The sequence below is a fragment of the Mobula birostris genome, chromosome 6 (genome assembly GCF_030028105.1).
Source record: "Mobula birostris isolate sMobBir1 chromosome 6, sMobBir1.hap1, whole genome shotgun sequence".
Lineage (NCBI taxonomy): Eukaryota > Metazoa > Chordata > Chondrichthyes > Myliobatiformes > Myliobatidae > Mobula > Mobula birostris.
The window spans coordinates 46,389,229-46,404,002 of NC_092375.1; the positions used below are offsets into that span (position 1 = coordinate 46,389,229).

The following is a 14,774-nucleotide window of genomic DNA, read 5'->3' on the forward strand; positions in this document are numbered from 1 at the left end:
ATGCTTTATTTGCATATTTGGAGACTGCCCATTGTCTGTGATTCTTGGGATCCTGTTTTACTGTATGTACTATAAACGTAGACTGTCACTCTTACTGGTATGATTGTATCGCTAATATTGTTAATTTAAACCATATGTACTGATTGTATTGGTCACTTTTGTAATGGCACTCTGTACTGGCCTATTTTCACCTTTATAATTTCCTAACCTTCAAGTGGCTGTGAAGTTTGCTCAAACTTGGTCTCAGACAAAAATGACAACTGTACACTTCCCTCCATAGATGCTACCTGACCTGCTGAGTTCCTCCAGCATTTTGTGTGTTAAAGATTTACAGCATCTGCAGTCTCTCTTGTGATTCTGTCAAAACTTGGAGTGATTCTCCCTATCTCATCTATGTTCAGAAATGTGTTATCTCTATTTCCAGACTTAATCATTCTCTCTTACCGTCTTGCACAACTCAAAACTTCTGATGTTCACATAACTATGTATTAACGGTTTGATCATTAAAGCACTGCATTCTGTAGTATAGATCTTGTCCAAAGATGTGTAGTGTACTTTCTTCAGGTTATTTAGATCGACAGGTAACAGGCTATAAACCCATGTGGTTATTTATGCGTACAAATAGTGATAACAGATAACAGGCTATAAACCCATGTGGTTATTTATGTATACAAATAGTGATAACAGAAGTCTTAAATAACCTACTTGCCTTCTCGTGTTTTTCTGGAAATGATCTGTTTACTTGTGGTCTCTTTCAGAGACAGTATTTATTTTTGGTTATTATTTGCAGAAGATTATCTCACTATGATTACAAATAGATTACCATTTCACTAGATAAGGTTAACCTGACACACTAATGGCATGTTTGATTTTGCTTATTTACAACATTACCATTAGATTGCCCTGCATTATTAGGGAACTTTTGGTCTAAGCTAACATTACAGATGATCCTTGATTTACAAACAATCAATTTAAAAATTTTTACTATAATGTTCATTTTAGGTTCCATGCCTTGTTTTGCTTTTTAGGGTAAATGCCTTGGTTTGAGTTTTTTTTGTTATAATACTTTTTCAACCTTTTGGAGCCGGACAAGATTAGTTTCAAATGCATTGAAATGTTTGCAAAGTTCATGTATTTCTGTTCTACCTGTATTGCTCTGTGAGAGTGTTGAAATAACTGGGCTGCTCTGGGATGGTCATGTTAACACAATGTAGTCAGTCAAACTAATACTATTGAAGGTGTAGTAAGTCTTGGTGTAGGGGGCTCATTTCATACTGAGATATATTGCTGCTTGATTTTGGCATTGGCATTGCCACTGGTGGAGAATATTTACTCAGTTTATTAAAACTGGCAGGATTACCCAGTAGTTATTGGGCACCAGTGGATAGGTAAGTGAAGCATCATAATTCATCTGTGGGCACTGAGACCATTCCTAGATCCTTTGCCATTGTCTTTGAGTTCTCTTGGAAGCGTTAAATATCTGTAGATCACCAGTACAACTAATGTCAATGTGACATCCTTATTGCTTCCAGCAAGTTTGCTTTAAATTTGGAGATAGAAAGATATGGTCAGTAGTTCTACTTAGTAGGAACCCATTAATAATAATGAACAAGCATTAGCCTTCAACCTCTGTCCCATATTGACACTCTAAGAGCTTCCAGTCTACCTTTAGTGATATTATAAGTAGTAAATGGCAATTGAAATTACACGTGCAGCTGTGTCAATAAGATTGCTATCCATTAGGTTGACAGACTGCAGCCACTTGATATAATGGATTCCACTTGACATAATCGGCCCTTGAAACTAACCACAGTATTGACTTGGACCACATTTGAAGCAATACAACAATTGAATTAGACCCCTATAGAATATAGAGGTATAACAGAGGAAATCTTGAATGTCATAAGTAAATGTACGTACAGTATATTTCCGATGTTTGTAGTGCTATAAGACAGAATACAACATTAGTTTGATTGCTTTATGACACCGGAAAAAGTGAATCTGCATACCAGTATAAAACTATACCATCTCTGACCTCTTCTTTGTATCCTTCTCACTCTCACCCTCCTTTCCTTCCACAAATACTTTTTCTGCACCCCAGAATAAAGTTATCCTCAAAACACTTGCAACAATAATTTCAAATTTTCAACACTGGGTATTTGTTTAATATTTTTAAAGTTTAATGATTTGCCTCTTAGTTTGATGCCATGGTCTGAAACAAAACTAATACTCTATTGATGCCCCTGACATGGATCTCATTTCAACTTTAAGTCAAAGGGATATTCTCTTAAAAATTAATAGCAGTAAGCAGGTTTAACCATTTATCATTACATCTTTTGGAACCAAATTAAATGTTGGGCTCCGCATTCCTGTGCTAAAAATGGATTCTATTGCAGAATCATCTTGGGCTGAAAGAACAAATCTTGGCTTCTCTTATCTGCTAGAAGCATCTTGCATCCCTCTCCTCCCACACCGTTTTTTAAAAAAAAACTAGCATCAAGTACTTTGTCACTAACATTGAGTTCAGCAGTTCAATTATGAATGCTGCTTTTCTTCCTTTCCCAAGAACTCTAAGGCAAACTTCTTCAGAATCCTCTCTTCCCTAATCTTTGGATATTTTATCTCCCGTTTTTCCCCATTTTTTAAAAATCTTCCTGTCCAGGAGTCCTAACTCCTATAGTTTAGTGTATTCTCAAGTTGTCGTATATTAACTGTTATTGTTAATTGTCCCATCCTCCCACCCTCAGAATCTCCTATATTTTGCTTTGTAAAAAGGTAGAAGCTTGTCTACATCATAGCAGGCTATTGTCCAGAGGGTTTGAATATATCATAACCCTCTTTTTCTGAAAACCATGTTTGAAGCTTTTCATTAGGGAAATGGCTCAGAAAATCACTAATTGATCGTGATTCTTGATAATACTAATCTATTCTCTTGTTCATTTTAACTTACCACCATTTATATGGTTGACCACTCCATCATCCTCTGTTACTTCTTTTTGGTACGGACCCTACTACCTAGATTCTAACTTTATCTGTCTAGTTGGAGTCTGAGAATTGGCTACAATGGCTTTTCCCCAAGTCTGCATTATTAACCCTGGTATTATCAATAATATTTCTTGGTTCTCACTGTTTACTATCTAAACTTGCTCTTTGTCAGCAAACCTGTTTTCACATTTATAGTATGTTCATGATCCATGGTGATCTAAGTCATTTACCCCTCCCTTGACCCTCCACACACACATTAAATTGTCAACTGCTCATCCATTATGTGTGGTGAACCTCAGCTCCATATTCTCATTTTCCATTGATAAACATGGAAGTAAAATGTTACCAAGTTTCAGGAAATTTAACTAGTCCATTTGAAAGCTCCAAACTTTGAACCACATATCTGTGACATCCATAAGACCACTAACTTCCATCTCCTAAACACTACCAATTCAACCCCTTTAGCTCCTCTGGTGTTGAAACTTTGATCAATGCCTCTTTCACCTCTGATCTTTGCTATTCCAGTATAATTGTGCCTTTATAAATTGAAGGTAATCCAAAACCTTGCTGCTTATGACTGCACTCATAGAGTTAAGAATCAAAGGAACCTACAACACAAAAACAGGCTCTTTTACCCATCTAGTCTATGCCAGCCTGGTCTTCTACCTAGTCCTATCTACCTGCATCCAGACCATAGCCCTCCATACCTCTCTCATTCAGTTGCCATCCAAACCTGTTGTGTCAAGACCCTTTCAATCATTGCACTAACTAGCCTACATAATCTCTTGATTAAACAAAAATTCAGTTTTAAAATGACTACACACAAAATGCTGGAGGAACTCAGCAAGCCAGGCAGCATCTATGGGGGGCAAAAAAAGTACAGTTGTCCCTTCAAGATCCTGAGTTGAAAAATGTTAGATTGAATTTAATGCAGATAAGTTTCAGGACACACCACAAATTAACAGTGCATTGATGATGTCTCCTCGTATGGTGACAAAACGTTTGCAGATTAATTGCAAAGGTCAGAGAACAATCAACCACCCGAGCTACATATTTTCTGAATTTTTTCCATTGAGTGTGGGTGAGGCTTGAACTAGAGGTCTTGGGTTAAGGTGAAAGCGAAATATTTAAGGGGAACTTGAGGGAAACTTCTTCACACAGAGGGTGCGTGAGTGTGGAATGAGCAGCCAGTGGAAGTTGCAGGGAGGGGGGATGTGGGTTTGATTTCAACATCTAAGAGAAGTTTGAATAAGTATATGGATGGAGGGGTCGGAGTATATGGAGGGCTATGGTCCATGTGCGGGTTGAAGGGACGAGGTAGAATAACGGTTTGACACAGACTAAATATGCCAAAGGGCTTGGTTTCTGTGCTATAGTGCTCTGTGACTCTTATCTACCCTGTCGTACCCCTTAAGGCCATGTCAATTAGGAGTAAAGAGAATCCCAAGAATATTTAATGGCCCCTGTTAGCCCTCTCATTCCTTGTTGGCAAGTTCTTTCTTGCTTCCTTGATATTCCTAAAGGGCCTTGTCTGATTTCAGCTTCCTAAACCTCACATACTTACTTTATTATTTTTGACTGAACTTGTACGATCTCTCATAATCCTAGGTTCCTGACCTTTACCATCCTTTTCATTTATCATCAGGAACATGCTGATCCTGAACTCGAACCAGCTGCTCCTTAAAAACTCAATGTCAGGTGTAGACTTTATACCCCCAAACAACCCTCAATCTACATTCCCTAGGTCCTGTCTAATAGTGTTGTCATTAGCCTTCCCCTAATTTAGAACTTCCAAATGAGGGCCAGTCTTATCCACAACTATCATAACACATATAGAATTTCGATCACAGTACTTAAAATGCTCCCCCACTGAAACTTGGATCACCTGGCCAGTCTCATTCTCTAATGCAAGGTCTGGTATGAACCTTTCCCTGGTTGGACTATCCATTTGCTATTTCAAGAAACCCTTCTGGGTGCACTTAACAAATTCTGATACCCAGGCAAACAGAATCCTGGTTAATAATAAGATTGAACTTTCCCTCTACAGTTGTTTTTGCATTTTTCTATGATTTGCTTGCACATCTATCCTTCTAGCTCCTGCTAGCCCCTGCTAGCCCATCAGTAGGAAGTGCACCTAGTTATTCCTGAGTCGTACTTGTATGACCTTGCTGAATGAGCCTTCCATAATGTGTTCTACATTCAACTGTTAAATTCTCTCTGACATATTGTTCTATACAACAGTCTCTAATTCACTCTATGTACTTGTCCTGAAAGTTGCTTCTTAATTTACCCACTCTATATGAAGATTGAAGCTGCCCATAGATATTGCATTACCTTACAATCTTGAATTATTTCTTATTTACTAGTCAAGCAAGCTACAGTGAACTCTGCTTAATTGGTCCATTGGTAAATCGGGGCAGTCATTTATCAAGAAAACTCTTAAAGATCAAAAACTAATTGAGAAAATAGCTGAGATTCCCTTTGTTTCTTTGGGACACTATGTCGCAAAATTGCGCCAAGACACTGTTGCTGAACAGTTTCTAATTCGTGTCAGCCACGTGAGCTTGTGTGGCCACTGTGCATAGAGAGAACAATTTTTAATTAGCGTCAGCTGCATGTGTTCCTGTTCAAAAAGCGGCGATTTTTGACACTGATGGTTGTGGAGAAATAAGCTTGGAGAATGGCCAAGAGTGAAAATGAAACTATTTCGCTACTTCAACAAGCTAGGCACTATGAAGAATTTGAAGGTGTCAACAGTTATCTTGAATGTTATAATGCAAATGAAGATTTGGAGGTTGCAATCATTGAAAGCATTATATGAAGGCACTAGGTGTCTGAGCTAATTTTGTTCATTTGCAGTCAAACAAAAGAACACACCGGTGTGTTGGTTGTCCATTTTATCCAATTATGACAGGAAACCTGTATGAGAGAGTTCTTAAAAAGTAGAAAAGCCATTGCACTTCGACAGTTCCACTCTCTCGACCTCGGAAATCTGGGTCCAGTGGTATGACTAGTCATCACAAACTGAGGTGCAGTGGATAATTATGACTTCTTCTGTGCTTTATCGTGTCCTTCAATCTCCATGAAACGTTGCTGAACCACCTTCTTGGCTGTTGGATCATGCTGTTGATCTCGTTCGCCCAGTCCACCTGAGCTGACTTCTCATGTTGGGACAAGCATGTCCCTATTTCACCAGGATATGAAGCCTCCCACCCACCAGCTATGCTCACCTGCCTATTGAAGCAGTGTACTGGGGTGTGGCCGCTGTCACATGCAAACAGCTACTTGGAGCCACAGCTGAGAGATGAGTGTCTGGAGGGACAAAAGGTGTGGAAGCTGCCCAGAATGGACACAATCTGCCCCTTCGCCAATGATGTTGCCCCTCCCTAGTCACCCCATACACGGCAGTGTACACTGGATGAATTCCTCCGTCAATCACGATTGGAACTAATACACAGTTTTACAGTACTGTGTAGCATTGGTGGTGTTGTAATTTGTTCTGTATTTCATTTACTCAGTTAACTGTAGTTTGCCTTTCTTTTTTTCCAAACACACATCTTTTTAACTCTCTCCATGAAACTTAAGCTGATTGGGGCAGCCGCTTAATTCGGTCAAAATCTACTCACCCAGATGTGTCCCAGTTAACTGGAATCCACTGTATATTGCTATGGTTAGAAAAGCCTATAGACCATTACTACTGTTTCGACACTGAACTGAAGCTTCGAAGGTGCAGGACGGTTGCAGCGTGGCGTGTACGGGCCAAATTGAGGCAGCAGGGCCCGAGCCCAAGAGCGGATTGAAGTGGCAGGTGATGGGTCCAAGAGCAAGGAATGACATGTGATTTGACTGGTTTAATCACCAGGCAGAATTGGAAAGGTTGGGTACGAGCTGAATCAAGGCAGTGGGGGTCTGGGCCCAAGAGCTTATCAAAGTGTCAGGGTCTGAGTCCGAGAGTGAGGAGTGATCCAAAGTTTGGATGATTTAAGCGCCAGGACAGGGACTAGGGGCAGAGGGAAGGGACAGGCCGGTTCAGCTCACTGTTCTGTGGGGTTTACTTGTGTCTGCACAGAATTGAGGCTGTGGCCTGCAATTAATGGGTACTGGATTGGCTGCAGTGACAACTGACTTCGTGGCTATGGACTCAGTTTTGTGAACTTCAGTTATTTGTTTGCGTTTGTTGTTTTCACTTTTTTTTCCCCTGCACATTGGGTGTTTGATGGTTTTTTTTTAATGGGTTCTATTAGGTTTCTTTGTTTGGGGCGGCCTGTAAAGAGACTAATCTCAAGATTGTATATAGTATACATTGATTATAAATGTACTTTGAATTAGTTCTCCAAGTAACATAGAACCCAAATGCTATGGGAAATGAAGAGTGAATATAATTGGGGAATTGTAATATAGTTTATGAAGTAATCTGCCATATTATTAAAATTTTAGCTGGTCTCTTGGGTTTAAGAATGACCTGCTACTATAGTTCAGTAGGCATTGAAATGGTTGATGAGGCCAGTATACGACGTACACTCCACCACAGGTGATGCTTCAGGGAACAGGCATGTGAGTAATTTGTAAAGTGGTGCAATCCTACTGCTGTTGATACTGGGCCTGTGTGGTTCCCTATGCAGACTACAAGATCACAGTGCCACCATGCTCTTTCTTCACTTTTGAGTGGTCATGGGTTAGGGATTGCCAAGAATTAATCGAGACATTGCACTTTTTTAAATGGAGGCTTTCCACATATCCTTGAATCTTTTCCCACCATAAAAGAATTCAGAATAGCATGTCTGCTTCAGAGTCCTATGTCAAATGTGTGAGTGATATCCTTTCCTAAGCAGCTAACCAAAGTTAACTAGAGTTTCAATGGTGAACGACACACACAAAATGCTAGAAGAGTTCAGCAGGTCAGGCGGCATCTATAGAAATGAATAAACAGTTGACGTTGTGAACCGAGACCCTTCTTCAGGTCTGGAAAAGAAGGAGGAAAATGCCAGAATAACAAAGTGGGGGAGAGGGGAAGGAGGATAGATAGAAAGTGATAGGCAAAGCTAGGTAGGTAGGAAAGGTAGAGGGCTGGAGAAGAAGGAATTTGATAGAAGTGAACCATGGGAGAAAGAGAAGAAGGACGGGTTCCTGGGGAGGTGATAGGCAGGTGAGAAGGAGTAAGAGGCTAGAATACGAAGTAGAAGAAGGTAGGGGGAGAGGAAATAATTACTGGAAAGAAAAATTGATGTTCATGCCATCAGGTTGGAGGCTACCTAGTTGGAATATGAGGTATTGTTTTTCCAACTTGAGAGTGGCCTCATCCTGGCAAAAGACAAGGCCATGGACTGACATGTCAGATGGGGATAGGAATTAGAATTGTCGGCCATCAGGAAATTTTGCTTTTGGCAGATGCAGGGGAGGTGCTCGACAAAGCAGTCCCCTAATTTATGTTGCATCTCACCAATGTAGAGGCCACATCTTGAGCACCAAATACAATGGACAACCCAACAGATTTGTAGGTGAAGTGATACCTTACTGGAAAGACTGTTTGGTACTCTGAATGGTAGTAAGGGAGGAGGTGAATGGGCAGGTGTAGCTGCTTTCTGTTGCTTGCCAGGACGGAGATTAGTGGAGAGGGATGATTGGTAAAGGGAATCACAGGGGGAGCAATCCCTGTGGAAACCGAAGAGTGGGGTTGGGTAGAGGTAAAGATGTGTTTGGTGGTAGAATCTCATTGAAGATGGTGGATGTTATGGAGAATGGTTTGTTGGATGCAGAGGCTAGGTGAGGACTCTATCCCTGTTAAGGCAGCGGGAACATGGATGATCGTGTACGTCTGAGAAATGGAGGAAATGCAGGTGAGGGCAACATCAATGGTGGAGGAAGGGAAATCTCATTCTTTCAAGAAGGAGGACATCTCTGATGTCCAGGAAAAGAGAGCCTCATCCTAGGAACAGATGTGGCAGAGACGAAGGAACTGAGAAAAGGGAATAGCATTTTTTCAGAAGACAGAAGCAAGAGTCAAAAAGGCCATGAGAATTGGTAGGTTTATAAAAGATGTCGGTAGACAGTTTGTCTCCAGAGGTGGAGACAGGGAAATCGAGAAAGGAGAGAGGTGTCAGAAATGACCCAAGTGAATATAAGAGCCAAGTGGAAGTTGGATACAAAGTTTGTGTAGTTGACGAGTTCAGCATAGGTGCATGAAGCAGCACCAATGCCGTCGTTAACATAGCACATGAAGAGTCGAGGAGAATTACCAGGGAAGGCTTGGAACAAGCAGGCATAGCTGGCAACCATGAAGATGCCCATGCCTAACCCTTGAGTTTGGACAAAGTGGGAGGAGCCAAAGGAGAAATTCTTGAGGATGAATGCTGAAGCTGTTTGCTTGAGACGGGACTAGCATTGCTTATTCAGCCAGCATATTTGGAAGATGTTGTCGAGGGGTAATTAGTGGCATCTTTTCATTAACTTGAAGTATCTGCTATGGGCAGTCAAGCCTTGGATTTGAATTGGAAGACAGCAATACGACACCCTAGTAAACTTTAAAGTAATTATATAATAAATTGCACAAAGGACCGTGGACATGAGCAGTGGTGTCTATGACTGGAAAGTACATTTGGGGCTTTCATTCTCATTGGAACAATATGCTCTGGAAACCAGCCACTTCTGAAGAAGCAGACTTTCACATCCCCTGTGAAGACTACAACCACTTGATTTAAAAGGGACCACATTGAGTGACCCTCTCTTTTGTGGTGAGTAATACCTGTCAAAGTTGAGTCACCAGAAGATGGAGGGAAATACTGATTGTGTTTTTTTTGTGTGTAGTTAAGTGAATCTTGTGTTACATAAACTGCATCTTCATATGGGAGAGGTAATTTGAGTACATAGAAGAGAATGCACAAATGTTTGTTAAGTGGTGGAAATCAACTCTTGTTTACTTTTTTTCTTTTTCTACTACCCACAGTTCAATATGGAACGAGCCAATGCAGAGGAGTTCTTAGAAGTATACAAAGGAGTTGTTTCTGAATACAACGTAAGTAGGAAGTAGGTGAAGGCGGATGAAGAACATTTTAAAATAATCAGTGAGGGTGGGAAGAGCTTAATGTAGATCACAAAATGTACAAGTTATCTGATTTTTAACAATGAACAATGAAATGGTCTGGACAATCTAACGTAATTTGGTAATTGTTATGATGACTGCTTTCAGAAAACAAAAGTAAATAAAATGTTTGATTCTTTTTACAGCTATAATTTATTTTAAGCATCCATTAGCTTTTACTCATAAATATTTCAGAGAATGGTTATTAATTGTCTGACCATCATGTGCATCTAAGGAATATAGATTACACCATCTTGAATCCAGCCACTCAGTAGGTTGATGAGGATTGATTTCAGTCAGGATTGCTGTTAAGGTCCATCATTTGCCTAAAGTTTGTCCGCTTGAATAAGCCAGGTCTTGTTTTCTCTTGCCTACAGTTCAACAATTCACTGTATCTATTGGACAACATTTTGTATACTTTCAAACATAAGTTATGAAAAATTACAGGGGGATCATAGCAACACTCACAACATGCTGGAGGAACTCAGCAGGTCGGGCAGCATCCGTGGAAACGATCAGTCAACGTTTCAGGCCGGAACCCTTCGTCAGGACTGTAGAGGGAAGGGGCAGAGGCCCTATAAAGAAGGTGGGGGGAGGGTGAGAAGGAGAAGGCTGGTAGGTTCCAGGTGAAAAACCAGTAAGGGGAAAGATAAAGGGGTGGGGGAGGGGAAGCAGGGAGGGGATTGGCAGGAAAGGTGAGGAAGGAATCGGGGAAAACACAATGGGTAGTAGAAGGAGGCGGAACCATGAGGGAGGTAGTAGGCAGCTGGGGGAGGGGGCAGAGTGAATAGGGATAGAGGAAGGGAGGGGGAGGGACTTACCAGAAGTTGGAGAATTCTATGTTTATACCAAGGGGCTGGAGACTACCTAGGCGGTATATGAGGTGTTGCTCCTCCAACCTGAGTTTAGCCTCATCCTGGCAGTAGAGGAGGCCATGTATGGACATATCCGAATGGGAATGGGAAGCAGAGTTGAAGTGGGTGGCAACCAGGAGATCCTGTCTGTTGTGGCGGACGGAGCAGAGGTGCTTGACGAAGCGGTCCCCCAGTCTGCGTCGGGTTTCACCGATGTAGAGGAGGCCGCACCAGGAGCACCATATGTAATAGATGACCCCAACAGACTCGCAAGTGAAGTGTTGCCTCACCTGGAGGGACTGTTTGGGACCCTGAATAGTGGCAAGAGAGGAGGTGTAGGGACAGGTGTAGCACTTATGCTTACATGGATAAATGCCGGGTGGGAGATCCGTGGGGAGGGACGTGTGGACCAGGGAGTCACAAAGGGAGCGATCCCTGCGGAAAGCGGAGAGGGGTGGAGAGGGAAAGATGTGCTTAGTGGTGGGGTCCTGTTGAAGGTGGCGGAAGTTGCGGAGGATAATGTGCTAGATCTGGAGGCTGGTGGGGTGGTAGGTGAGGACAAGGGGAACTCTGTCCCTGTTGTGGCAGGAGGATGGGGTGAGGGCCGAGGGGGATCATATTTAGCTAAGTACAGCGAAGGGCTGCAGATTGGCAAAAGGCTTTCAGTCCAGATAAATGTGGAGTATTGCATTTTGGAAGATCAGATTAGGGTAGAATTTTTGGATTAGATTATGAGGACACTCAGTCCTCGTTTATTGTCATTTAGAAATGCATGCATTAAAAAATGATACAATGTTCCTCCGGTATGATATCACAGAAACACAAGACAGACCAAGACTAAAACTGACAAAAACCACATAATTATAACGTATAGTTACAACAGTGCAAAGCAATACCGTAATTTGATAAGAGCAGACCATGGGCACAGTAAAAAAAGAAAGTCTCAAAGTCCCGATAGCCCCAACATCTCACGCAGACGGTAGAAAGCCGAAACTCTCCCTGCCATGAGCTTCCAGCGCCGCAAACTTGCCGATGTAGTATCCTGGAAGCACCCGACCACAGTCCGACTCTGAGTCCGTCCGAAAACTTCGAGCCTCCGACCATCCCTCTGAGAGCGAGCACTGAGCACCATCTCTGCCGAGCACTTTGACCCCGGTCCCGGCCGCCAAGCAACAGGCAAAGCCGAGGATTCAGGGCCTTCCCCTCCGGAGATTTCCGATCACACAGTAGCAGCGGCAGCGAAGCAAGCATTTCAGAAGTTTCACCAGATGTTCCTCCGTGCTCTCACATCTGCCTCCATCAAATCAGAATTGTGCACAGCCTCCTACTTGACAGATAACAGATATCATCACCGGAGAGGCTGGCACGCTGTGTTGCGCCGCCATCTTCTCCTCCTGCAGAATTTATGCAGTAAATGGTAGGGCCCTGGGAAGTGTATTGGAACAAAGGGATTAAGGAGTGCAAGTGCATAGCTTACTGAAAGTAGTGTCACAGATACTAATGATTCTAAGGATAGATTACATAGACTAGGAATTTAGTGCCTGGAATGTAGGAGATTGAAGAGTGGCCTGATAGAGGTATTTTAAGGTTATGAGGGACATAGGGTAAAAGCATGGTGTTTTTTTCCAGGGAGGTAGTGCTAAAAACAAGAGGATGTAGATTTGAGAGAGATATCAGAAGCAATGTTTTCACATGTCTGTATTTGGAATGAGCTGCCTGAAATAAGGGTTGAATCAGGCACATCTAGATAAGTGCATGGATGGGAGAGGTTTTAGAGGGCTATGGGCCAAATCCAGGTAGATGGGACTAGCTTGGTGGGCAATAGAGTTGGTATGCACTAGTCAGGTCAAAGGTCCACACTGCATGACTCTATCTCTAAGTCTGGGACCTACTAATGAATTTATTAGCCAAATCTCTCAGTTTTCACAAAGATCAAATGTTAAAAAAATCAATCACAACTTTCATAGCCGGAAGGTGTTAGTCCCTGGTTTTACTGAAGATCAATGGATCCAGAGGATGCACAAAAGAAAATTTTTTGAATGTGTCCTTAGATCAGAAATTAGCAATTGATAATTGCTTGGTTTTCCATCCAAAAAAACACGATAAAGCATAAAAAAGTATAAAGTAATCATTAGAAGATGTTAGAAGAAACCACATCTTTCCTTACTAATGACTTGACATACCTTCTACAGAGTATGGTAATGGAACTATGTTCAGGACCTTGCCTTGCCTTGGAATTGCAGGGGAAGGAGATTCAGAAGTCATTTAGAGAATGCTGTGGACCGTTGGACCCTGTAAGTTATGATCAAGTTTCAAGTTACTATAAGTTATTGTATCTTGCCAACTTCTGAGGTGCTTCAGAAACTGAGAACACTGTCAAAAAACTTTCCAAGAGAATGGAAAGAGGGCACTAAAAATGTATTATTTCATAGCACTGTTACATGCTTCCAAGTGGCTCTGACATTCATTACAAAATGTTGCAAAAATAAATAAGTGGTCTACCTTTTCAGAAAATGGCAGAAATTAGCAAGGTTGTGATTAAGGAATTAGGTTGGTATTTTGAAATCCTGCAGAGTGATTAGACCATAAGACATAGGAGCAGAATTAGGCCATCTGGCCCAACGAGTCTGCTCCGCCACTCAATCACGGCTGATCCTTTTTTCTTATCTCCTACTTAACCCCAGTTCCCGGCCTTCTTCCCGTAACCTTTGATGCCATGTCCAATCAAGAACCTATCAATCTCTGCCTTAAATACACCCAACAACCTGGCCTCCACAGCTGCATGTGGCAATAAATTCCACAAATTCACCACCCTTTGGCTAAAGAAATTTTTCCACATCTCTGTTTTGAAAGGGTGCCCCTCTAACCTAAGGCTGTGCCCTCTTGTCCTCGACTCTCCCACCATGGAAAACATCCTTTCCACATCTACTCTGTCTAGGGCTTTCAATATTTGAAAGGTTTCAATGAGATCCTCCCTTATCCTTCTGAATTCCAGCGAGTACAGACCCAGAGCCATCAAACATTCCTCGTATGATAACCCTTTCATTCCTGGACTCATCCTTGTGAACCTCCTCTGGACCCTCTCCAATGCCAGCACATCTTTTCTAAGATGAGGGGCCCAAAACTGTTCAAAATACTCAAGGTGGGACCTCTCCAGTGCTTTATAAAGCCTCAGCATCACATCCCTGCTCTTGTATTCTAGACCTCTGGAAACGAATGCTAACATGGCATTTGCCTTCCTCACCACTGACTCAACCTGCAAGTCAACCTTCAGGATGTTCTGCACAAGGACTCCCAAGTCCCTCTGCGCCTCAGATTCCTGGATTTTCTCCCCGTTTAGAAAATAGTCCACACATTTATTTCTACTACCAAAGTGCATGACCATGCATTTTCCAACATTGTATTTCATTTGCCACTTTCTTGCCCATTCTCCTAATCTGTCTAAGTCCTTCTGCATCCTACCTGTTTCCTCAACACTACCTGTCCCTCCACCAATCTTTGTATCATCTGCAAACTTGGAAACAAAGCCATCTACTCCATCATCTAAATCATAAACAGAAGTGGTCCCAACATCGACCGCTGCGGAACACCACCAGTCACTGGCAGCCAACCAGAAAAGGATCCTTTTATTCCCACTCACTGCCTCCTACCAATCAGCCATTTCTCTAACCATGTTAGTAACTTTCCTGTAATACCATGGTAAACAGCTTCATATGTGGCACCTTCTGAAAGTCCAAGTATACAACATTCACTGCATCCCCTTTATCTATCCTACTTGTAACCTCCTCAAAGAATTCCAACAGGTTCGTCAGGCAGGATTTTCCCTGAAGGAAACAATGCTGACTTTGTACTATCTT

The 14,774-nt window shown here is 42.0% G+C and overlaps 1 protein-coding gene across 3 annotated transcripts in view; it reads left to right on the top strand.

The window, feature by feature from the left end:
* The window catches only part of nme7 (NME/NM23 family member 7), a 236,313-nt gene that overhangs the window by 184,292 nt on the left and 37,247 nt on the right, over positions 1-14,774 (top strand). For all 3 annotated transcript variants that reach the window (XM_072260418.1, XM_072260419.1, XM_072260420.1), the window contains 2 exons: positions 9,929-9,997; positions 13,110-13,211. In XM_072260418.1, the coding sequence (XP_072116519.1) occupies positions 9,929-9,997; positions 13,110-13,211 (171 nt within the window). The remainder of the gene's footprint in view (positions 1-9,928; positions 9,998-13,109; positions 13,212-14,774) is intronic.